At 31.8% G+C, this 25,629-nt stretch overlaps 3 protein-coding genes and 2 non-coding genes across 5 annotated transcripts; 1 reads left to right on the top strand and 4 right to left on the bottom strand.

Annotated features, from left to right (window-relative positions):
• The first annotated feature begins 9,774 nt into the window (after window positions 1-9,774).
• On the top strand, window positions 9,775-13,052 carry EMB1688 (Minichromosome maintenance (MCM2/3/5) family protein). The gene is made up of 5 exons (XM_021438267.2): window positions 9,775-10,551; window positions 10,948-11,169; window positions 11,281-11,475; window positions 11,614-11,807; window positions 12,502-13,052. Exons 1-5 carry the CDS (start codon window positions 9,895-9,897, stop codon window positions 12,686-12,688), a joined length of 1,455 nt encoding a protein of 484 aa, XP_021293942.1. The 5' UTR covers window positions 9,775-9,894; the 3' UTR covers window positions 12,689-13,052.
• Window positions 13,053-13,216: 164 nt separating this feature from the next.
• LOC110423868 (signal peptidase complex subunit 1-like) lies at window positions 13,217-14,664 on the bottom strand. Its single transcript, XM_021438279.1, has 2 exons — window positions 14,566-14,664; window positions 13,217-13,757 (listed from the first exon to the last, which is right to left on the bottom strand). The coding sequence occupies exon 2, from the start codon at window positions 13,755-13,757 to the stop codon at window positions 13,482-13,484; it is 276 nt and encodes a 91-aa protein (XP_021293954.1). The 5' UTR covers window positions 14,566-14,664; the 3' UTR covers window positions 13,217-13,481.
• Window positions 14,665-16,992: 2,328 nt separating this feature from the next.
• LOC110416301 (Ribosomal protein L22p/L17e family protein) lies at window positions 16,993-19,057 on the bottom strand. Its single transcript, XM_021428265.2, has 7 exons — window positions 18,953-19,057; window positions 18,785-18,821; window positions 18,643-18,683; window positions 17,651-17,881; window positions 17,470-17,572; window positions 17,321-17,388; window positions 16,993-17,233 (listed from the first exon to the last, which is right to left on the bottom strand). The coding sequence occupies exons 1-7, from the start codon at window positions 18,953-18,955 to the stop codon at window positions 17,165-17,167; spliced, it is 552 nt and encodes a 183-aa protein (XP_021283940.1). The 5' UTR covers window positions 18,956-19,057; the 3' UTR covers window positions 16,993-17,164.
• LOC149527800 (small nucleolar RNA snoR74) lies at window positions 18,116-18,245 on the bottom strand. The gene has a single exon (XR_016352302.1). It is a non-coding gene; the product is annotated as a small nucleolar RNA snoR74 (small nucleolar RNA).
• Window positions 19,058-23,165: 4,108 nt separating the features above from the next.
• On the bottom strand, window positions 23,166-23,272 carry LOC149527799 (small nucleolar RNA R71). The gene has a single exon (XR_016352274.1). It is a non-coding gene; the product is annotated as a small nucleolar RNA R71 (small nucleolar RNA).
• Between the last annotated feature and the right edge of the window lie 2,357 nt (window positions 23,273-25,629).

Below are 25,629 nucleotides of genomic sequence, written 5' to 3'. Positions count from 1 at the left end.
AGAGTTATTTATACTTTGTAGATTTATTCTTACAGAAGGTATTGAAGATACAGAGGCTTTAGCTGTCGTAAAATATGTACCTATGGTGGACGGACTTTCTATATTAATAGCTAAATTTGTTTCAAAGGATCTTCTTAATGGTATTCTTGGTGGCCAATTGAAGACAAGTTCTATTAAACTGTCTTTTCTGCTACATGATTTATTTTATTATTTTGTACAGGAGCAGAATTAGTTGCTCTTTTTATTTTTCATCTATTTGGAAGTTGAACTTCATGCCATTGGATAGTTCTAGGTATAATTGTATAAGAGCTAGTCATATCTGTTTGTATTAATAAAGTTTCTCCTTTTAGGCTGCGAATCAAAGTCTTGGTGTTTATTATTGAATACATTGCTTTGTAATATAATCTCTATACCATAGTTAGTGGCTCAGATCCAGGCATCATTTTATAATTATGTGTTTGGATTTGTAATGTTAATGAATTTAGGATATTTCTGTCTTTTAACAAGACCATAAAATTTAGAAAACAATTAAAATGTATTGGTCATTTACAAATGCTTGTTTCTACGGTTCCTATGAGGGAATTTTTAAAATGTAAATGTTTTTTGTCTCTAAGAACTATAAGTATTGAGGTGTCTAACCTTTCTTTGGTAAAAGGTTTGCCTCATATTTGTATTAATCCAAAATGTATATAATTGTATTTTTGAGTTTTAAGTTTGTTAATTGTTGATTCACTTTTTAAATTGCATGTTTACATTTGTTTAATAGTATCAAGTCACTCATAACATATTCTTCAACATTTTTTTGCTTGTTTTGTTTTGTTTATGCTTGGTACTATTATTCTTTTTCACTTTGGCATACCAAATTTACATATATGATGATTAATTAATTAATTAAATTTTTTTTTGTAGATGTCAAAAGAAATTGAGGAGGATATAAATTTGGTAATTAATGACTTAATATCTATGCCTCGTGTTGATGCAAGTGCTAATGAATGCAATGTAAAAAGTGAAGTGGTAAGCTCTAAACCACGGAAGCAAAAAGAACCATCTAAGACGTCATCGATTATGTGAGATCACTTTACAAAAATTGTTGATGACAAAGGTAATCATAAGGCTAGATGTAGTCATTGTGATAAGGTTTTATGTGTTGATACAAAAAAAATAGAGCATCTTCTCTAAATAATTATGTTAAGGTTTGTTCGAAGTTGAAAATGCTCCGTGCTAGTGAAAAGAGTAATCAAATGGAATTAGTTTTTTTTCAGGAGGAGATGGGTCTTTGGGTAGTTGGAAGTTTGATTATGATGCAATTAGGAGGAGTTTAGTTAAGATGATAATTATAAATGAGTTACCTTTTAGATTTGTGGAAGGTACAAGGTATAGGAAACACATGAAGGAAGCATGTTCTAGATTTCGTATACCTTCACGAAGAACCGTTGTTAGGGATTGTTATAAGGTTTATGCTGATGAAAAAACTCATATAAAAAATTTTTGAGATCATGTCATGATAAAATGTCTCACCAAGGATACATGGACTTCAGTACAAAGAATTAATTATTTGCGTCTGACTGCTCAATTTATTGATAAAGATTGGAAATTACAAAAAAGATTCTGAACTTTTATGCCATTACTAGTCACATAGGTCAAGTTATTGGGAAGGTAATTGATAAATGTTTGGTTGATTGGGGGATTCAAAAGATTTTTTCTATTGCTGTTGATAATGCTAGTTCCAATGATATTCCAATAGGACATTTAAATATAAAATTTAACATTGTCAGAACTAGTATTTTAGTAGGTAAATTTTTTCATATAAGGTGCATTGCACATATTTTTATTCTTATTGTGACTGACGGATTAAAGGATATCAATGAATCAATCGCTCATGTTAGAGTGATAGTGAGATATATTAAACAATCTCTTTTTAGATTAACTAAGTTTAAAGAGTGTGTTACTAGTGCAGGAGTTGATAGTAAGTGTTTATTGTGTTTGGGTGTGTGCACCAAATGGAATTCTACTTTTTTGATGTTAAACATAGTTGTGAAATTTTAGAAGGCTTTTGCATTATTTGAGTTTTGTTGCAGTAGTTACAGAAGTGAGCTAGTAAGGAATGGAGATGGGGTGCCTGATGATAACAATTAGGCAACTGTTAAGAGGATTTCTCTTTTCTTAAAAGAGTTTTATGATACGATTGTGAATGTTTCAAGTACATCTTATGTCACTACTAATTCTTTTCTTGATTCTATTTCTAATGTGTATGGCACGTTATTTGAATGGCAACAAAGTGATGATGTTGATTTGAAGTCTATGGTAATGAGAATAAAAGCTAAATTTGACAAGTATTGTGGGAATGTGGAAAAGATGAATTTAGTATTGTACATTACCTCGATACTTGATTTGAGGAAAAAGCTTGCTTATGTCGAATTTACTTTGGAAGATATGGATTCTCTCGAGCAAGCTTTATTGATGTTTTCTTTAGTGAAAAGAACAATGAATGAGTTGTTTCAATGTTATAAAAATATGTTGCAACCTCAGCCTCAATCTCATGTTAGTGAAAGTGGTCAAGAGTCTCAAATGTCAATGACAATGAGACAAGTCACTAGTGGTGAAAGTGGGCATGGCAGTGCTATTGTTTTGAGTGTCAAGGACCCAATAACTACTAAGAAAAGATTGGGTGCATTTAAGAGGCATCGGTTAAATAGTGGCTTAAAGAAGAAGAAATCAAAATTGGATAAATATTTATCTAAGCTGGTAGATGATGATGATAGTGAGGATACTGACTTTGATATTCTCATGTGGTGGAAACTCAATCAGTATAGGTTTCCTATACTTGTTGCTATAGCTCGTGATGTGTTGGCGGATTCAATATCAACGATTGCTTAGGAATTCGCTTTTAGTATTGGTGGACTTGTGCTTAATGCATATAGGAGTTCTCTCACTCCTAAGATTGTGCAAGCACTTATTTGTGCTCAAGATTGGCTATATCGAAAAGCAAGTAGTGATCCAGAGTAGATTGAGGATGATTGGAATGAGAGTGATAAACTTGTTTTCGTTAATTATTTCTTTGTTTCTTTGGTTTTTTTTTAATTTACCATAATATAGTATCATTCTATATGGCATCGTTTCATTTTTTCAATTTATTTCTTTGCTTCTTTAGTTCTTTGTTTAAAGATTTTAACAAATTTGTTATTTTATTTTTTAATTTGTCAAAGATTACATTAGATCTCATACGTGAAACTCAAGTTGAATCTGAGTCTGACTTTGAGTAGTAACATTTTATTCCTATCGGCTATTGTCACTTTTCAGGTAATATTATCATTAAGTGTCATGCATATTTACATTTATAACTTATTTAGATTATCCTAACATAATTATTTATGCTAACTATTTTATATTTTTATATTTTTAGGAACATGTTCTGGAAAATTGTTGAATTGGAGTTGTAGGTTCGAGGTTCATCAAATCTATGTTTTGAAAATTAGTAATTTATGTTGTGTAACTCCTAACTTTTATAGATCGGTAGTATGTATAAATTATTAATTTATATTGTTCTTCTTGCATTTAGATTAATTACATTGCATAAATTATTAAATAGCATTATGTACAATTTATGACTACCTTTTTCCTTTATCTTTTCCATTTTATTTAATATTTTTGTTAGCCAATTTAAATATAGTGTTTACTACTTCTTCAAAAAAATAAATTATTAGTTTTGCATTCTTATAAATAATAATATAGTGTTTATTGTTTTTTATTGCAAAAATTATATAGTGTTTACTTATATAATTAAAAATAAATCACAAGAGTTGGACTAATTATTTAAACATAATTACATGGGTTTGATTTTAATTAAAAATATGTGCTTCACACAATTTTAAGTCTATGCCCATCACAAAATTTTCAACTTTTATTAGCTTTGGGCCAATTAAGTCCAAGCCCATTTAAAATTTTAACCAATTGAAACTGATGAAAACTGAGATCAACTTTGGTTGATAGGTTTTCATTGTTACTAGTCGATTGCGATCAGTTAAACTTTTCCATCGATTTCTTCAGTTTTGCTTTCTCCCGAAATCAACTGATACACGCCCCTAGTAAATGATGTCTAACATTTGGTAATATATTCTACAACAGCAACTTGCGAGTATTGCATTAATATATAAATATAACTATAGGATCCAAACCCTTGCGGTAGGCCACATTTTAGCTTTGGTTAATTGAGGAAAGAGGTTTCTGAACCTAGGCCTATTACACCTTGGCAATATGTGATAGCTTGTTTACTATTCTTCCTGACTGTAAGTTCTGGTTTGGAGTTAGGTATTGCATCTTAGGTATTATATTTTCGTAGAAACACTTAGACATTGTTGCATTGAACTGTAGAAGATAGAACAAGTTATATTTTCTACATTTTTCTGGCTATACCAAATTTCTTACTTGGATATTAAATATTAATAGTGTGCAATCTCCTTGACAGATAAATCGACTTCCTCCAAAGATTGTTAAATACTTTATAGATTCGAATGCTAGTGAATTGCAAGATATGGAACTCCAAGACCCATTTGTGGAGTCAACATTGCCCTACCATATGGTGATAATAGACGTGAGAAATCGAGTAACAAGTATTATTTGACTTAACTTAGCAAATGGATTCTCCATAAATAGGTCATTTTAAGATAGATCACAATATGTAAAATGCAACTTCCTTTTATTGTTCATTACCCTAATATTTATTACAAATTATGTGTAGAATTAAAAAGTTAATACAATTCACAAAAGCTTAGCAAGAAAGGGATTGTAAGAAAAAGATGCCAACTAACAATGTCCAATAGCTTCAAATATTTTTAGAAGTTTGGTTTCTTTTTGATACATATTCAAATTAAAAAAAAAAACATGATTGATAACTGATTTGTATACCTAAGAAACCATATTTACTAAATGTCATCATTAAAGTTTTTAGAATTCTTTGGTTTGCTTTTATTTATTTCAATAAAAAATACTTGAAAACAATAATTTATAATTTTTAATACCTAGAGGATAGATTCATTTAAATTTATTACTTGCAATTGAATATTATTTACTATCTATATTCTCTTATTTTGCATGAACCTGAGTCCATAATATTTAGACATCTCTTTTATACATGAATGTTTAAATTACAATAAACATTCATCTAATTCATTGAACAAAATAAAAAAGTCAAGAATATCTACTCATTTCTTAGTATACATAGCACATAGTCATTATTGAATAAACATATACACTAAATTTGACAACCTTTTGCCATTCATTTTATATGTAAAAGACAGATACTACTAGAAATTATTAACTATTTTATATTAATATGATCTTTACATTATATTATTGCTCTATATTCTAAAATTGTTTATCTTAATTTGCAAACAGTATAGGTTATATACTCTTTCATTTCTTAATATTTTACTATATATCTAACAATCTTTGTATAATCAAATTATTGTAAAAATGATTTACATCATGATTTCGAAATTTAACTTCTTTGCATTACATGATTTGTTCTTATAGTATTTACACTATGCACTAGTGGATTGAACTTATTAAAGTCTGCTATAATAGGTTAAAATGGACCAACGATATCTAAGTGACTTGGAATTGTACAAACTACCAAAATCAGTGAAAGTGAAGGTCATACAAATCTAGTAGTCAACAACAATAGATAATCCACAAATATTTCTGAGTTTAATTTTCTAGTTGTTGATATCAATGTAGCTTATTAAAAATGGAAACCTTTACTTAAATGTTTCTTACTATATGCTTTTTAAAAATATACTAAAATACAACTTAATTGTATTTATCTCTAATAGAAAAATGTAATGCAAGTAATGATTAAAAGTTTAGATGCACAACAATGCAAATCTATATTGACAGAAGGCTCTATATACTTGATTGACAAATTTTGAGTTATGAAAAGCAAAAACAATTACAATGCTTTGCTTAGCAATTTGATGATTGTAATTTCAAAAGCAACAAAAGTGAAGCAAGTTCATGAAGATGGAATTGCATATCTTACGCATCATTTTAACTTTATAGAGTACATCATATTTCATGACAGGATACACCGAAAAAACATCTTGATAGGTACTAAAAGAAAATATCCTACATAATCAAACTGCATTCAATAATTTAACTTTTAACTTTTATATTATGTTGTTTCAATAGTGAAATTATAGATGTCATTGGAGTGTTGACAACAATAACTTTTGTAAACAAAGTTTAACTAAATCATAAAAGCACTCTTATTCTTAAAAGGGACATGTACCTATAAAATCTCAAGTAATTACTATGATGAATATATGATTCATTTTCACATCACTATCTCTACATATAAAGATAGACATTTTAATATAAACACACTACTTAACATACTATATTTCTTTTGTTAAAAACTTTTCACAATAATAATACAATCAAAGTTGTGTTGTATGGAGAGTTAGCATTAGAAATAATGAAGACGAAATATTTCAAAACAGGCCAAATACTGTTCTTACTATTGCTGGATTGATGATCAAGACTTATATGCATAAGTTGATCATTATAAATATTTTTAAAAGCAACAATAACTATTTACCATAAAAAAACATGATTATTTAACTAATTACATTTTGTAGGATCATTGTGCGCATTTTTCTGTTCTACAATCGGAGTTTATATTGATCATGTTATTCCTCATGTAGAAAAACTAAAGACTTAGGTAATGTCGTTCAAACTGAACAACTACAGTCTAATTTAAAATGACCTTGAAAGCATCGTACTTATCACTGACTAAAAAAATTATAGGTATCAACATGAACCAATTGAAGCCCAACTGTAAAAAATGAAAGAGGAAAATCTCCTACAAATTACTCAAGTAACTTAATCCAAAAAGCGATAGTTGGAGACTTGCTGGGAATAGAACTAGGGAAAACATTGGTAAAAATCTAACTACTTATACTACTATATTTTTAGCAACAAAGATTACTTATAATTATTTAAGAAAAATTACAGCTCCTAACCACAAAAACATGTATTTCTAACTATAACATCAAATTAAATTAATTCGCCATGCTATCAAAATTAACAATAACATTTACATCCTCTCATAAAATAAAAAGTTTGAGGTCACAATAACGATAGTAAATATAGAAGCACCAAATGGATGGTTCAACGAATGTGAAAAAAGATTGAAATATTTTCAGCAACAAAGATTACTTATAATCATTTAAGAAAAAATACAGCTCTTAACTACAAAAACATAAATTCTTAACTATAACATCAAATTAAACCAATTCAACATACTATCAAAATTAACAAAAACATTTACATCCTCTTACAAAATAAAAAGTTTGAAGTCACAACAATAATAGTAAATATAGAAACACCAAATGGATGGTACTACAATGCATGCAACAAATGTGCAAAAGGATTGAAATATTTATCCGACAGATTTTGGCATAGAACCCATGATGAAAAAGTACTAGTACTAATGTAAGAAAATTAAAATTTCATGATCAAATTTACAAACAAAATGTTATTCTACAACATAAAAATAATGATTTTTTTGTCTATTTCTAACAAGATGATTTTGGAGCTAACAATACAAGATCCAGCTAGTGAAATTCAACTACTGGTCTTTGGTCAACAAGCAAAAAAGTTAATTGGAGCAACCATAGCAGAGCTTGTTGCCATAAAAAAATTAACAAAATGATTCTTCCAATTCTTGTCAAAGCTTTGATAAACATAGCGAGAACATTCAAGGTAAGACTAACAACAAAAGCTATTGATCAAGGATTGTTGAAATTCAAGATTTTTTATTACAACATTGTTAAAGAAACCTTGCCTGATCATTACGAAGCAGAAAAAGGTACAATGAGAAATACTACTCCTATCATAACAATTGAAAACCAACAACTCATAATTGTAAGTTTGAAATTGAAGTGTCTCCATCACCAATCGATTCACTAGCCACAAAGCAATTAATCCTAGAAGAACCACCAATGAAAAAATCGAAAAATCATGTATGTTAATTAGATTACTTTACAAATCTTTTATTAATTCAACTTAAAAGCTTATAAAAAATTAGACACTAAACAAATTTTATCTTCTTATGTGTACAACAGGTCCAACGGAAAAAACGCAACAACAGAAACCAAAGAAATGAGAAGAAATGTGTATGGCAAAAGAAACAGGAAATTATCACCATAGTTAGACATATCTGATAGTCATGTAACGATTTGATCATTTTGTTTGACCAAACTAGGAGACTCTTTGTTGACCATTCAATTTGTTTATAAGGTTCCTTTTTTATTATTTTATTATCTCTTTTACTTACAAAACTGTTGTTATTATATATACTACTAATGTAAATATGGTTGTTTCTTCCTCCAAGTATAAGTAAGAAATATGATTTTACTTGAAATTTGTGAGTCAAAGCACATCTTACAAGCAACGTGCAAACAATAAAAACCTACAAATGACAAATATTGATTATTTTATTTGAATAATATAATTTTAATGGAAAAAAAATAACTGAATGTTTGATAAGATTATTATCTTAATTGGATAAGTACTATTTTATAACCATATATGTAGGTATAGGTTTTCAGTGATTAAAACTAAAGCAAATAACCATCTTCAATTAATACCAATTTATCTTTTCCTCTACCAACAAGAACCATGCATTCATGCAGTTAACTAACACAATATAGCATAATAGCATAAATCAAAGAATGGGAACAAGTGTACATGGCAAAAGGAAGAGCAAATCTCTAAATCACAAATGTTATTCCCTTTGTTTGAATAATATATTTTTAATGAAAAAAAATTATTACATGTTTAACAAGATTACTATCTTCCTTGGATAAATATTTGTTAAAAATCATATATTTAGGGGCAACTTTCCAATGATTGAAAGCAAAAAAAATAACTGTCTTTAATTAATATATTCATGCAGTTAACTAATACAATATAGCTTTCCTTATAAACTCTTTTGAATGTACAAATTGAAGTCCACTACAACATAATCTATATTCCTTGTAATTTTTCCGGTAGCGTCACAATTTATATTTCCCGTGATTTTTTCTGTAGCGTCACAATCTACTGGCACTATCCTAGTAAAATATTATAATATTATAATTTTTAATCAAATTGTATCACATTATCACTAACCAATCACCAATTAGGGGATTAATTATTCAAAAAACACTCTTAACTCTTAAACCTTTAATGTTGATTTTTTCTGTAGCTTCACAATCTACGGGCACTATCCTAGTAAAATATTATAATATTATAATTTTTAATCAAATTGTATCACATTATCACTAACCAATCACCAATTAGGGGATTAATTATTCAAAAAACACTCTTAACTCTTAAACCTTTAATGTTGATTGCATAATTAATTAATCACATAATTTGTAATATAAACTATAAATCATTAAATTTTTTCTCTCCTAATCTAATTTATTAGTTATGTCAAAGAAAATTTTTAATTTTTTTCTCAAAATAAACTTATATTAATCATAAAAAAATCTACTGTTAATAATTTTTCAAATAAATTATTAAGTGAATTAAAAAATTAACAATTTTAAAAGTAAAGTAGTTTGATTAAGTCGAATAAAATCGAATTAATCAATGAATGAATCAAATTGATGGTTTCGATTAAATCAATTAATAAAATTGTTGGATCGAAATTAATTGGATTAACAGTACATGTATCTGTAAATGGGAGCTCCGGTGGTATCTTCCAACCGCTACTCTTACCAGAAAATGGATAACTTGACAAAGAACTCACAACTCCTTGTATCCATTTTACTCTCCGTACAAACCTAAAATAAAAGCACTCGAAACAAAAATTGAACAATCAACCCATTTCTACCCTCCCTCTTCACGATGCCCATCACTTCATTTTCTCTGTTTCGCAACCGAGCACCCGCCATAAGCGCCAGTTTCCTCCGTCACTTATCGCCCAACGCAATTCGCCACCTCGCTGTCCTTGCTGCCACACAAAACGTATCCAGGAAACCCCAACCAAACAAGAATCTCCTTAGAGCTAAACACACCTTCAAAGAGTACTCCTCCCTCGCCCACGTCCTTTCGCCTAATGAAACCCCTTCCCTCTCGGAATCGCAAGCAATCGGCACCGTCGCCGCCGCCCAAGCCAACTTCATGCGCGTCATAGTCCAACGGGAACAAGAACCTTCTATCAGCTCCGGTAAAGAGGATTCCAGCACTAAAATCGGGGTGGAGTTACTCTGCGTGGTGAAGGAGGTTTTGAAGAAAATAAAGAGGAGGGTTCTGGTAGGGGACAAGGTGGTGGTGGGAACCATTGATTGGGTGGCCCGCCGTGGCATGATCGAGAATGTGTTTCAACGGAGCTCCGAGATCTTGGACCCACCAGTCGCCAATGTCGATCACTTGCTCGTGCTGTTCTCGATGGAACAGCCCATGATCGAGCCCTTTATGCTTACAAGATTCTTAGTTGAAGCTGAGTCCACTGGAATTCCCCTCACGCTTGCTTTGAACAAATTGGAACTCGTTGATGAAGAGGTTCGAACCTTGACAATCTCTTGCTTGAAGTTACCACGGTTGCTAGTTGTTGGTTCTGGCATTGTAATTTACTAATTTGTATTTTTGTGCTCATTAAAGTGGCATATAATTCATTGATAAATTCAATGGTAGGATTTACAAATTTATGAATAAGACAGTAGATGGGCAAACAGAAAATCCCGTAATTTTTCTAGCTGCATTCTCTTTCTTGAAGTTTTTGTAATTGCTAGTTGTTTGTTATGGACGGTAATTTTAGTTGTCTTAATGTGGATGCATTCCACCTTGGGAAAAATCGAATGAATTGCTGCTGATTTGTTGCACTTTGTGTTGTTTTGCTTATTGAGGGTTTTTTTTTTCCTTGCCAACTTACAACGGGGCTTTGAAATGCATGTGCAGACACTTGTTGCATGGAAGAATAGGTTGCAAAGCTGGGGTTATGAACCGCTTTTTTGCAGCGTTGAGACCAAACATGGCCTTGATTCTCTTGCGTTTTACTTGCGGGATCAAACAAGTGTCATCGTGGGTCCAAGTGGGGTTGGGAAATCAAGCCTTATTAATGTTCTGAGAAGTTATCTCCGTGCTTCTGATGCCCTTGAAGGAGATAATTGGTTTGATCCTGTGGGTTTATTTCCTTATTCTTTAAGACTTCTTTCTTTGTTTCTCGTTTCTGCATTCGGAATTGTAAGTGCTATATATTTTCTCTACCTTAAACAACATTTATTTTATTAGATTTTGGGCAGCAAGTGGTTTGAAGATCAGAGGGTTGGGGAGGTTTCAACAAGAAGTGGCAGAGGAAAACATACTACTCGACATGTTTCTTTGCTTCCGTTATCAGGAGGAGGCTATCTGGCTGATACTCCTGGATTTAACCAACCTAGTTTGATGAAAGTGACAAAGCAGTCTCTTGCCCAAGCTTTTCCTGAGGTCTTTTACCTGCTGACTGTAATATCATAGACAATTTGGTTGCCATTTACAGACTATGTACACTGTATCAATTTCCAATGTGCTTTTCAACTTGTTTGATTCATCTGATATCTTTCTTTATTATACTGTTCTTTTCAGATACGGAAAATGCTAAAAGATAGTGAACCCGTGAAATGCTCATTCAATGATTGCTTACATCTTGGTGAACCAGGGTGCATTGTGAAAAGTGATTGGGAAAGGTATTCATACTATTTTCAACTTCTTGATGAGATCAGGATCAGAGAAGAATTTCAGTTGAGGACATTTGGTACCAAGAGAGAGGGTGATGTTAGGTATGTAAACAAATAGGGAGCATATGTATATCACAGAAGTTATCTGCCTTAAAGAAAATCCCTTTTCATATATTGGTGTATAATTTGTTGACATATAGATCAACAAGAGACAAGAGTAATAGGCAAATAGAAAAGTGGGAGCCCTATCTTCATTTTTATTTACATTAATATTTTGATAATATTCCACTGAACATAATTCAATTAGAGGTACTAACTTTTTTGGTAGTAATAAGAGCTACTACATTATGTTAAATGTGCGTAATTTTGTTTATAGTCATAATAGAAACTGCCCAATGCTTTAATCTTCCAAATCTTCCTATAAGGGGATCCTTTTCATACTTCTCCAGTGCTTTTCCATATCTTCAGGATCCTGTTACTTGTAACTTGCATCAGTTTCATATTCTTTTGAAAAGGTAGTGTAGTGAGAAATGCTTAAATCTATTTTAAATTTTACATTTTTAAACAATTTCTTTCTTCATGATCCAAAACTATGTTTACTACATGCACATTTTTTTTGTTTTACTGCTCATAAAGTGCTGTTGATTATTTAAGAAAGGAACTTATTTTCTTCTTCTTTTCCTTCACTTCTGATATTTTATTGAAACTTTTCATTCCTAGATATGGTTAAGATTTTTGACTAGCTAACTTGTGAACATTTCTGCTTCAGTTCTGTAACGTAAAATGCCATTTGCAGGTACAAGGTGGGAGATATGGGCGTTAAGCAAGCTGAACCTCGACTGGAACCAAAGAAATATAGGAGACAATCGCGGAAACGGATTAACCAGTCAATATTAGAAGAATTAGATGAACTTGATGATGACGATAGCTTAGACTTAGAAAATGACCCAATTGTAAGAGCAATAAAGAATGAAAACCAGTAGGAAATTCACTGGCCTTGGACTGTACAGTGTAAATAATATGGTTGACCCTTTTTGTAGAAGAGAATGTGAAACTTGACGTGCCAGGTTGCTGTTAGTATGTGGTGCTAATAAGATTGTCAAGTCCTTTTTGGTATAAAACCTTGCATGACAGCATCCTCAGGATTTTACTCAGCTGCTAGAATGCATGTAATTCACTTTTTGTCATGGAGTTCAGTGTCAAGCCCTTGAAGGAGATAATATTTCTCGTAACAACAGCAATCAATATGCTTCTGAGAAGTCATTCTTCATTCTGAAGCCCTTTAAGAACGACATGATATCGTTCCGCACTGCAAGCTACCCCCACCTTTTCATTTCATTGCCGTAAGATTACCGTTGCAAGGAGTAAGAAATGTCTTCTATATCGTTTCCGATTAGTTGCCACCAAAGTTTCGTAGCCGCTGGAAATTGTCACTGCTCAGCAGGTTTAAGAAAACATAATAGGGGACTCTGTTTCCATTGCCCAACTTATCACGAAAAAGCTTTAAATCATATCCAAGAATAAAACTACATTTCCATCCTCTCCACTTACAATATTTCATAGCAAAACAGTAGCATCATAGCAGTATGAAAACATATGAGAGGCGTCAAGAAGAAAGTGATGCATAACAGAAGAATTCCCTTTGAAGGATCATTCCATAGTTCAAAATTTTGGGGAAATTAAGTAGACTACAGTATCCATTGATGCACATGAAGGCAGAAAACATCAACTCAGCCTGTATCAAACTCTAATGATGCTAAGATCAATTAAAACGACCTACTTCTTGGTGGCTTTCTTCTTTGAACTCACAGCCACCTGTGGCTTGGGATGCTTCTCAGCTTCACTGGGATCCAACCAATTGAGTGGGTGGCGGTTGAAGAAAGGCCAATTTGGAACAGTAATCAATGTGGTGAGAGTCACACCAGCAGCATATACAAGGATCATCATCTGAAACGATCCCAATACATAACCTGTAATGAATGCAATCACCGCAAACACCAACAGCATTATTTGCATTGTCTGCTCTGCTACTTTTTGCCCTTGCCAATCCATCTACAATACAATTCAACCATCAACATAAGCCAAACGCTAGGAAACCACAAAAACAATGACTGAAAACAGTTAAGGAAACTATAACTACCATCCATCGTTGCTCAAGCTTTATCATTAGCATGAATATCTCCTAGAAAAACTTTTAAAGCAACTAAAATAAAAATGAAATAGTTTTTTTTTTTCCCATTATGCTGCTATGGTTTGTGCTTCGCCAATGAAGGGACATTGGGCAATCGATCTTCTCCCTTCCCATTTTCATTCCAGTTATTAATCTTCATTTCTTTCATCGCCGATTATGCTAGTATTGCAGGTGTCACTATATTTGCTATACACATGAATCCCGATCCCCAAATTGCTTCGTTCAAGTACATTCGTTTCAAAACCCTAGAGATCAATGACACTGACTTGGGAGCAAAGATCGCTAAATCAAAGCCCTAAATGGGGTTTATCCGAGAAAGCAAAAGAAAAGTGAAACTTAAAAGCCATTGAAGCTAATTGCTCATTAAAATCTAAGATCATCAAAACCAATCACGATCAAGAGGAACATTGGAATTGGAGAATTAAACAGTGATGGCTAATCCTTAGGGCTATGCTTGCTTTCAGAGAAACTAAACTCAAATCCCCCTCGCCTTTACAGCCGGAAGGCCATGCTCTTTCCTTTTCCGCATGATTCTTAAATTTCGATCAATATGGAAATAAAACTTATCATAAAATTTTTAACAAAAAGAATTTGCGTTGTAACTCAAAACCCAACGCCTGCAATTACGATTTCTCATTGAGAAGAAAGAGTAGAAGAGGTAAACCTTACCAGAAACTCGAGTGCAGTGCCAGAGAGGAAGACGATGTCCGAATGTGAAAGTCAAGATGGAGAAACTGACGAATTTAAAGTACAGATTTTAATATGTATTTGTGAACTGACGATCTGATTGAAATCAAGAACGCGTATGATAGCCGTTGGATCAAATTATGAAATCTAGGCCCACGCTGTTTATTTTACTATTTTTTTAAAAAAAAATTAATACTTATTGTCACGTAGGATGTATATAAAAACAAATTTATAAAAAAAAATAAATAAAAGCTGTATTTCACTTGTTTGGTTTAATATAAAAACAATACCAGTCTTCTCATTGCTTGAACCAAACAAATAATAGATGATTTTAGAGTTTATTTAATTAAGTTTAATGTTAGATTTTGATCTAAAGAATTCAATTAAGAATTTAACTGTCTAATTGAACATTAGTTGTTTAAAGAAATTTTATAATTAATTGTGAGGAACATATTTTACTTGTTACTTGCAGTTTGATAAACTTCAATATATTAAAATTAATTTCATATATTTTATAAAACCTTGTATCTAAATAAGTTTAAATATTTAAGGGCTTATCGTGAAAGATTGGATTTTCATTTCATTTAGTATTAATTAATTGCACCTACTTCTTTATTTGAATTTCAATCCTTACTTGATGCTACTACGTTATTATTTATACAATGACAAATGGCAATTTAGGAATATAAGAATGTTCATTTTCTTCAATCAAAATTACTTTTAATATCCGTATTTTTCTATATACTAATTTTTATTAATACCTGCTTTGCACATGAATATTTATTTTTAAATAAAAATTATATATAACACAAATGTTTTTAAATTGTAAAATTGATTGTTTATAAATATAAAATTATATATTAAAGACAATTAATATTTCAATTGTATATTAAAAACATTACATTTTCCTCCTTTCAAACAACGGAAAGGTTGAAAAATTTTCAACCTTACCAAACAAAGCCTAAAACACATAAAATTTCAAGATTTTAATCAATTCATGAATTAGGGTTTAAACATAAACAAGAAACTTTAAGTTTTGATCTCTCTACAAGAAAAAACCAAATTACTACATAGTTATGGATTTAATCCTTGTATTAAAAGGAACAAAAACTCTATGTTTATTGACAAAACTAGTAGCTAAAAAATAAATTTTTGCTTTCTTAAAGATCTCGACTTAACATGATAAATATATGACAAATCACATAAAATAATACTTAATTGGATCATATGTTCAAACTATGACAAGTTTTGATATCAATTGATAGACTTTATGTATTCATTTTTTATTTAACTCAAGATTCTTTATAGTGAATTTTAGAATACAGAAGAACACTTGATTTTTAGTCATGATTTGGCAACGGATACAATAGTGAAAAGATCGATTTTTAGAGATTCAACACATTAGGATCTTCCTCTTCCTTGATCTATAAACTCTGAAAGAAGTAAGATTTTTAATGTTTTTTTTTGTGTAAAGAGAATACCTAACCTTACTGTTATAAGATTTTCTACACCAGACTGTACTCTTAAGCCTGCATTCACTATTGACGTCTAACCCATCATATTAAGAGTTATAATATTGGCACTTTATCAAGACTCAATAAGCTTAGCCCCTTTCATAAAAGGCAAAACTAAATTAAATAATATAATTTTATATTTTAATTATTTAAAATCTAACAATAAGCTCTATAAAATAAAAAAGTGTAGGAAAAATCCCTATTTCTAACACATTCAAGAGAAAAAAAGTTTTAAATTCAATGTAATTCTTCACTAACGGTTGCCATTTGCAAAAGCATATAATTTAACCCATTCCTCTGGCTTCCCAAATGTATTTTGGCCTTTCTCTCCTTCTTTATCTTCCTGCTTACAACTTGGCTTGCCATCAACCAAGAAATTTTCTTTCCATTTCCAATATTCCAAATCCATGTTGAAATGAACAAGTTAATTCTCGTGCATAGTTTCAAAACTGGAAGAGTACAAGCTAAAATTAAACCATATTCAAGAAGTCTTGAAATATGCTGCATTTAGAACTTGGGATTTTCCCTGAAGTAATGGTTTGAGAGTGGAAAGAGCCTGTTGCAAGCATTGCTACCCCAAAGAAACAGTAGCAAGTATCAAAGGGCATGGTTTCAAAAGCCTAACAAATCATCCAAAGCATTGTTACCAGGTTTCCCAGAATCAATGATGATATGTGTATTCCTATTGCCAACAGCACGGACTCACTTGTAGTCCTGCCACTGTAAAGAATTTTTGGCTAGTTTTGAGTGAAAAATCATAAGCCTTTTCCATTTTTATCCTTTTTCCTATTATTATGGGCAAATAACATTCATTATTCTTTTAAAACAAGTTAACCTCAATCACAAATGCAACTTCTATAAAACTTTATAATTAGACTAAGATTAAACAGAAATCTCCAAGAAAAATCTCAAATGACATTTGACTAAACAAAGTTTGAAAACACAAGAAACCATCCAATACATCTAAACAACAACTCATTCTATTTTGAAAAATATCAAAACTTCCTCTAGGTAAGAAATCAAAGTCGAGAAGCACCCCTTCACTGACTAAAATTTTAAACTTCAACTCAAGAGGAAACACCACTGCGCAGAGCTTGGGACTTCTTAGACTTGCTAGCTGCCAGTTGGGTCTCAGGCTGAAAGAAAGAAAGATTATAAACAAAAAACATACAAGCACAGCATCATTTTCATACATTAGGGAAGTTGAAGTCTAATTGAATTACCTCTTTCTTAACAGATTCTTCCTTCTCAGACAAAATCAATTCAATGTGGCAAGGAGAAGACATGTATGCTGCAAAGGACAGTGTCCTATTAAGATGGGAATACAAAATAGAATCTACACAATAACAAAGTGCATGGTTCTAGTACATACGGTTGATTCTTCCATGAGCACGGTAGGTACGACGCCTCTGTTTCTGAGCCTGGTTTACTTGGATGTGAGAAATATAGAGTGCATCGACATCTAAACCCTTAACCTGAGAAATTAATTTCAAATTGTAAGGAAAGGAAAGCAATAGAGCTGACAAAAATTAAACACCACAGAGGAGGCATACCTCAGCATTACTCTCAGCATTTTTCAGTAAGTCTAGAATGAACTTGGCAGATTTTACAGGCCAGCGACCTTGTCCATTAGAATGCCTGTTCTTTGCCTGAGCTGTACGTCCGACACCACCACAGAAGCGTCGGAAGGGTATGGCCTGCTTGTGGGCCATAACATCCTCCAAATACCTCTTAGCCTTACCCAAAGGCAACTTTCTTATGGCAAAGGCAGTCTCCCTTGTGTTCTATAAAACAATAACCAAGAATGAGACTCATTGATTACCATCAGCAAACCAGAACAAGCACAAAAATGGCCAAGAAAAACCAAAAATAAAAGATGGGGAATTATATCATAAAACCAACACAATGACAGCTCACAAAAAGTTAGCAACATCAAGACACAGCCAAAAAGCGGTTGAACAAACTCATTCTCATATCATAATTAATCCAAAAACTAACTTTTTTCCTAACAGATAACCAAATGTGGCATCATTTACTGAACCTTCAGTCACCACATGAAAACAGAGGTTCACCCAATAACAATGCAAGCAATTTTCCTGAAGTTTACGAGAGCCTCGTCCACAAAAGGCAACAAGACCCTGCTTTTTTCATCAGGTTCAACAACCCAAACACTCAGCCAAAAACTTTATAAAAACTATAAACAACACAACATAAAGAGCTTACCAGAATCACTTAAAAGTCCTCCCTCAAGCAAATTAAAATGCAAGCAAAATTAAATAGAAAAGCTTTGAGAACGGCATTCAGTAATGTAATGCAAATTCAATCAAGGTATTAACTATAATAGCAATTCGAGCAAACATGCTTTCACGAAACTACTTCACCAAGCTAATCTCCATCTAAATTTAACAACCAAATATTAGTCTCACATCATTAACTGGATCTTTAGTGCTAACGATAGACAGAGGCTCCTCAACAAGAATCCAATCAATACCAGAACAATAAATCAAGAATTAAATCAAATTATATCAAGTTAAGATGATACTACCTTGAAATGAACCCGAAGATCAGAGCCCCTTGCCTTGCAGGCTGCAGAGAATAGACAAAAAACATCTTCAGCTTCTAACAAAAATAAATGGGATTTACAGAAAGAAAGGAAAGAGCTGGACAAGGAACAAATGAGACTTTACACTTAGTGGAATTATCGGGTTCCCTTGAATACTTCACCTGAAACAAAATAAAAGAAATGGATTTAAAACAACATCAAGTTTCGAGTTATATAGTCTCATAAAAATAAAAATGAAACGAAGAAGAGCTTTAGAAAACAATTGATGAAGCGATAGGAGAAGAACGAGCACCATGGCGGCTGATCTGGTTGCTGCTTCTGCTGCCTTTTTCCGGGTGGTCTGCCTAGCACTAGCAGAAGAAAGGGACGAGCGGCGAATTGAGTTGCGTTATAAAGGGTGACAAATGAAAAACCCTAATCCTAAATGATGGTTTTCAAAATGGGCTAGGCCTGCCATAGGCCCATTAACCCTTTTGTAGGTTTTTGTTTGTGTTCCTCACAGCTCACCACGGCATCCGACTCGGGTTTCATTCATTCAATACGTACACTAACCAAATTCTGAACGAAACAAAATTTTCCAGTTAATTCAACCAAAAAACAATAATAAAAAAAAAAACACATTGACGCTAGTCAATGTACAGACATCAGCAAGCATAAATTTCAAAACAAAACTAATTAAAAAAATAAGTTAAATTCTCTAACAAGTTTTTAAATTATATTAAGAAAATTAAATTAACTTTTAATTTTTTATTACGTTCAAATAACTTCTAAATTTTTATTTTGAGTTAAATAAACTCTTTTCACCAATGAGACGTGGTATCAAAAATTATTGACTAAGAATTAGATTTTTTCCTTTTTATCCATCCAAATATCTAAAAATTATTGATTAAGGATTTGAAATACAAAATTAAAAAAATAACTAATAGCTTAGAACTGATTACTATAATTTCTTAACTAATTATCATTCTCTTAATTGAAGTCATCCTTAATTACAATAGTTTCAATCGAACTGAAAAAGTTGGATTAGATTTTTTTATTAGAAAGGATGGCTTCAAGTAAGAAGATAATAATTAGTAAAGAAATGATGATAAGCAAATTGAAACAATTAGAATTTTTTTCTTAATTTTTTGTTTTAAATTTTTAGTCAATAATTTTTGGACATTTGAATTGGTAAAATGAGAGAAAAAAAAACCCAATTCTTAGTTAGCAATTTTTGATAACAAGTTAACATGTTATGCAGCACATAACGTGGCATAAAACATTGTTAGCTATACTGTTAACTAACCGAAGTTAGTCAACGATCAATGAAATGAGCTTATTTAACTAAAAATAATAATTCAAGAGCTTATTTAAATGTAATAAAAAAGATAAGGCTAAATTGACTTTTTTTGTATAGGTCGGAACTTTATTTGTGTATTTAGCTTAAAAAATACAAATACTATCAATAAAATTGTAATTATATAAAAAAAAATTACTATTAGAGTCTATTTGAAAAGTTTTTTCAAAATGATTTTTTAACAGTTTTCTCTATTTGAAATTTGGGAAAAATTTTTGCGAATCTAAAATGTTTTACAGGTCAATAAAAAAAATTATGTTGATTAACATAAAATATCTTACGTACAAGAGAGACAAAAAAATTGTCTATCTACATTCTTCCTAGGATTGATCCTATTTGAAAAATATTGTCTTCCCCTTTTTTGTGAGATCGATCTCACAAAGTAATAAAGTATCATTATTCTTCCTTTTTTTATCTCTTTATTTAGTACTCTTTTACCCAAAAAAAAATCATTCAATATTTTTAATCAATTATTTCATAGAGATCATATCACTATAATTATTTTTACTATAATACTACAATCTTTAATATACCACAAAATAATTAAAATCAATTAAAAAATTTATATAAAATAAAAAAAATAAAATTTTCACACATGAAAATCTTACCTCTTTTTTAATTTCCAATTTAATCCTTCAACTATTTATTTCCAAAAGGAACAAAACGGTGGCTGAAATTAGTTATTTTGATCAAAACCCAAATGATAGAAATTAAGGCTCCAAAAAATACGATGAAACTGTAAAAGCAAGCTGATAACTTTATTATATAGAGTTATCACATGCACCTTTGGAACATGAATTTTACTAAGCTTTTTACTCTCTTTTTTTTTGTAATATTTAAGAAATTTCTATGCTTTTTAGTAGTAATTTAACTTATACGGTATCAATTTCCATTTATGTAATTTTAACTTAATTTTTTTGTCAAAATCCTTTATTTCAGCCTCTGATTATTTAATCCCTTAATGTTGAAGGAAATGCAAAGGATGGTGCAAGTGGGCTCAAAAGGCAACTAAATATGCTAAAATTTTTAGGGCATAAATCAAGTTGCAAAAGTCTGATTGAGGTGAATGTTGAACCAATGGAAAGTCTAGAGGATGAGCTATAACTTTAATGTTCAACACTTCCCCCAGATTAGAAGGCATCATGGCCAACGATGAAGTTAAATAGTGAGGACTGCAACAGACTACACAGAGCAAGTTAGAGAGTTTCTCATTGCGGGGAGAAGCAAGGCAAAATTAAGCCCAAGTCAAAGAGTTTCTCACCACAGCAAGAATGCAAGTTGGTTGCATCGAGAAACAAGGCAGAATGAAACTTTAAGTCAAAAGGATTTTTGCTACAACGAAAATCCATTCTCGCTGCAGCGAAAATGAGGATATTTGCAATACCAAGTTAGAGGCAATTTCACTACAGTAAAAATCCATTCTTGCTGTAGCGAGAACACGTCATTTAATGAACATTTTTGGACGGGTTTCTAGGTTAAGCTAAAAAAGAAAGGGGTATAAATAGATATTGTTGCACTAAGAAAGAAGAGGATTATGGGAGACCATTTTGGGTAAAAGGAGGCAAGAACCAAAAAGGAAGAAAAGGAAAGGAATCAAGAGTTGGAGGATCAAAAAGCTACAACAAATCATTTCTCACTCTAGATTTGATTCTCTTTCTCTAACTCTTTGTGTAACAATGCTTTGCTTTACTTAAAATGTGTAGTTTCCTCTTGAACATGTTGAGCTAGAATTTTCAATCTAGGATTATGGTGGATGCTATTATGTAGTTGGAATACTTTGGATTCATTTTTACTTACTTTTATGAGAATATCAATGTTTATTCAAATTTATGCTTATTATCTCATTTGTTGCTTAATCACCAACAAGTTAAGTACGGGGTTTTAGATGATGCTAGACAAAGATAATCTAAAAGGACCTAAAGTTGAGTAATCTATGTTCATTCCATGTTAAAAAATTAAGTGGGTGATTAATTAATAGGATAGATGTATACCTATTAATCATACATAGTTAATATAGGTCCTAAACTCAGTGAACTTAGCTTTAGTTAATTTTCTATAGACATATAAATAATTAATGAAGCTAGACAATTGTGTGATGACTCGATGGAGTATTATGCATGCTCAAGGAACCTAGACTAACATTGATTCTCATAAAAGTAATGAGTTAATTGATTTTATATCCCTACAAAGCAATAGCTGAAACCATTGTCCTAGGATTTAATTACATTGTTTCCTCACCACACCTTTAACTTGCAATTATTAGGTTAATTTAGACTTTTAAAGTAAATTTCATTTCATTTTAACAACTTGTTCTTTTTGTTGCTTGGATAAAACTTAGCTTGTTACAATTTTAGTAATTAGTAATAAATAGCAAACCAACTCCTTGAGGGATCGACAACCTCAACTCATCACTATATTACTTGTTGCGACTGTGTGTACTTGCACATAATCTTCGTTTGTATTTTGTATTTAATTTTGAGCATAATCCATATCAGACAAGCAAAAGATATTTACACAATAAGTTTTAGGCGTCGTTGTTGGGGAGTCATTTGCTATTCTTTTGCTAATATTAATACTAAACAGGCTAGTCTTAATTCAAGCTTTATTTTTCTTTGTTTTTAGGTACGTAAAACTATCATTATATGAGAAGAGTGCAAAGTTTGGAATGGGTTTTTCGTGATTCGAAAATAGGGGAAACTTTTCAAAGATTACTTAAACAAAATCCTTAAAATGGTAAGCAAGTTGAAAACATGGCTAGAAATTAGAGGGAACAACACATGCAGGAGCATGAAGCAACAAATAATAGATCCTTGAGAGATTATGCAGTTCTGTTGGTGCAAGGTCTTCATTCAAGTATTAGGAGGCCAGCAATTCAAGCTAACAATTTTGAAATCAAGCTAGGTATTATCCAAATGATATAAACATCAATTAAATTGGAGGTCTACCCAACGATGACCCCAATGCTCATATTACTATTTTTTTAGAGATTTACAACACATTCAAGCACCATGAGGTCACCGATGATGCTATACGGCTAAGGTTGTTTCCTTTCTCATTACAAGACAAGGCAAAAGTTTGGTTGAACTCTTTTCCCACTAGCTCCATTACTATTTGGGACGACCTTGCACACAAGTTTCCAACCAAGTTATTTCTTCTCGCGAAGATTGTGAAGATGAGGAATGACATCACTTATTTCATGCAGTTGGATCTTGAGTTTTTATACGAAGCATGGGAGAGGTATAAAGACTTGCTTTGGAGATGTTCACACCATAGCCTCCCTAAGTGGTTGCAAGTGTAAACTTTATACAATGGGCTGCTAAATCCAATTTGGACCACCATTGACACAACAATTAAAGGTGCTCTCATGGCAAAGTCAATTAACGATGCATATGACCTCCTGAAAGAGATGGGTTCCAACAATTATTAATGGCATTCTGAAAGGGCTTTATCAAGGAGGGCAGCTAGGGTTCATGAGATAAATGCCATTAATGCATTGTTAGCCTCAGTGGCTGCTCTCAAAAAGAAAATTGATGCTTGCAAAGTCCATTCAATAAAAAATATCTTTATTTCTTATGATTATTGTGGGGACGAAATGCTACCGATCATTGTCTAATGAGTATAGAGTCAGTGCAATTTGTTGGTAACAAGCAATAGAACTTTTCACAGTAGAATAATACATATGCAAATACTTATAACCCTAGGTGGAGAAACCACTCGAATTTCTCTTGGGGAGGCTAGCAGGGATCTTCATCAGCTATGCATCCACATTTTTCTCCAAGTTTTCCACAACAACCTAAATCCCTAGTGCAGGAAAAGAAGCCTTCCATGGAGGAGTTACTCATGCAGTACATGGCAAAGACAAATGCCTTTATTCACAATCAAGCAACTTCGTTGAAAAATCTTGAGACTCAAGTGGGGTAGTTAGCCAATGCTGTCAATGCTAAGCCTCAAGGAACATTGCCTAGTGATACAAAGCCAATTCCAAAAAGAGAAAGAAAAGAGCATGTGAAGGCCATCACTCTTAGGAGTGGAAAAATATTGGTTAGCAGTAGTAGTAAGCAAGAAAAGCCACAAGAGAAGCAATTTGAGAATGAAGCAGTAGTTGAAAGTTTCGACTAATAGGAGCAAGTCAAAGATACACAAGTCACAAACCCACCACCTCCATTTCCTTAACATTTCCAAGGGCAAAAGTTAGATGTTCAATTTCAAAAATTTTTGGAAACATTCTAAAAGCTCCACATAGATATACCTTTTGCTGAAGCATTGGAGCAAATGCCCTTACATGTCAAGTTTTTGAAAGATATCTTGACAAAGAAAAAAAGACTTGGTGAGTATGAAACTGTGACACTAATTGAGAAGTGTAATGCCATAATTTAGAACAAGCTCCCACCAAAGCTCAAGGATCTAAGGAGTTTCACTATACCTTGCACTATTAGGGCATTGTTTTTTGCTAAGCCTTTAAGTGACTTGGGAGTCAACATAAATTTGATGCCTTTGTCAATTTATTGAAATTAGGATTGGAGGAAATCAAGCCAACCACATTGACACTACAACTAGCTGATCGCTCTTTCATTTATCCTTGAGGGATTATGGAGGATGTTTTAGTCAAGGTGGATAAATTCATTTTTCTAGTGGACTTCATTGTTCTTGACATGGAGGAGGATCAGGAGGTACCAATCATACTTAGGAGACCTTTTTTACGCACCGTAAGAGCTTTTATTGATGTAGAGAAAAGGGAGCTTACATTGAGAGTTCAAAACAAGGAGGTAAGATTTAATATTTTTGAACTCTAAAGTTTCCCAATGACCATAATGAATGTTTTGTTGTAAGTGTTGTCAATAGTGTCACCTATGAGGTATTTGAGGAGAGTTACCCCCTTTAAAGGCATTTCTAGTAGCTAGTTTCGAGAGAAAAGATGATGATTTTGTTGAATGTGTGAAATTATTGGATGCATCTTCTCGAGTATTGAGGACACCATTTGAAGCTTTAGATTTTTCTGCTACATCATCACCAAACAAAGCCTGCAACAACCCATACCCTCGTATAAGAGCAAAGACAATCTCATCAATGAGATGGAGGGTTGATGGATGTAAATCTAAGTGCGAAAGGGCAGTGAGAGGTGAAAGAAATATTTTAGAATAAAATATTTTATACGTGAGAAAATGATAATTAAATAATAATATTTTATCAAGAATGAATTATCAAAATCAGAAGAGTGATTCGGAAGTGAACCAGGACAAAGTGAGACATTTTGATTGAAAATTTTACAATAAAATAATATTTTATTAATAAAATAATATTAAAATATTAATATTTTATATGTGATTGAAATTGGTCGTGAAGAAGAAGTATATGACTAATCTAAGTGGGGGAGAAGAAGTAAGAATGAATTTTGAAGAAAAATGACATAAGCGGGGCACAAGTGGCTTTATTAAATAGAAGATGAGTGAGTAAGCATATATTTAAATATTATGATGATATTTTGGTGAAGTGTAAAATTGATATTTTATTTGTACACATGTAAGGGAAGAAAAATAGAAGGAAATTGGAGTTTAAAGGAAATGATTGAAGGATCAAATTGCAAGAATGGAAAGTTTGGTAGAACAAGGGGTAAATAAGAAAAAAGTTGAGGA

The sequence above is a fragment of the Theobroma umbraticum genome, unplaced genomic scaffold (genome assembly GCF_002168275.2).
Source record: "Theobroma umbraticum cultivar Fairchild unplaced genomic scaffold, ASM216827v3 scaffold_30.0, whole genome shotgun sequence".
NCBI lineage: Eukaryota > Viridiplantae > Streptophyta > Magnoliopsida > Malvales > Malvaceae > Theobroma > Theobroma umbraticum.
This window is presented reverse-complemented; position numbering and strand designations above follow the sequence as displayed.

Coding starts and splice junctions, on each gene's coding strand:
- EMB1688 (XM_021438267.2), top strand. CDS start 9,895: ATGCCCATCACTTCATTTTCTCTGTTTCGCAACCGAGCACCCGCCATA. Junction 11,170..11,280: donor GAGATAATTGGTTTGATCCT/GTGGGTTTATTT, acceptor TTATTTTATTAG/ATTTTGGGCAGCAAGTGGTT. Junction 11,808..12,501: donor AAGAGAGAGGGTGATGTTAG/GTATGTAAACAA, acceptor TGCCATTTGCAG/GTACAAGGTGGGAGATATGG.
- LOC110423868 (XM_021438279.1), bottom strand. CDS start 13,757: ATGGATTGGCAAGGGCAAAAAGTAGCAGAGCAGACAATGCAAATAATG.
- LOC110416301 (XM_021428265.2), bottom strand. Junction 17,882..18,642: donor ATCTTCGGGTTCATTTCAAG/GTAGTATCATCT, acceptor ATTGTTTTATAG/AACACAAGGGAGACTGCCTT. Junction 17,389..17,469: donor TGCTCATGGAAGAATCAACC/GTATGTACTAGA, acceptor TGTCCTTTGCAG/CATACATGTCTTCTCCTTGC.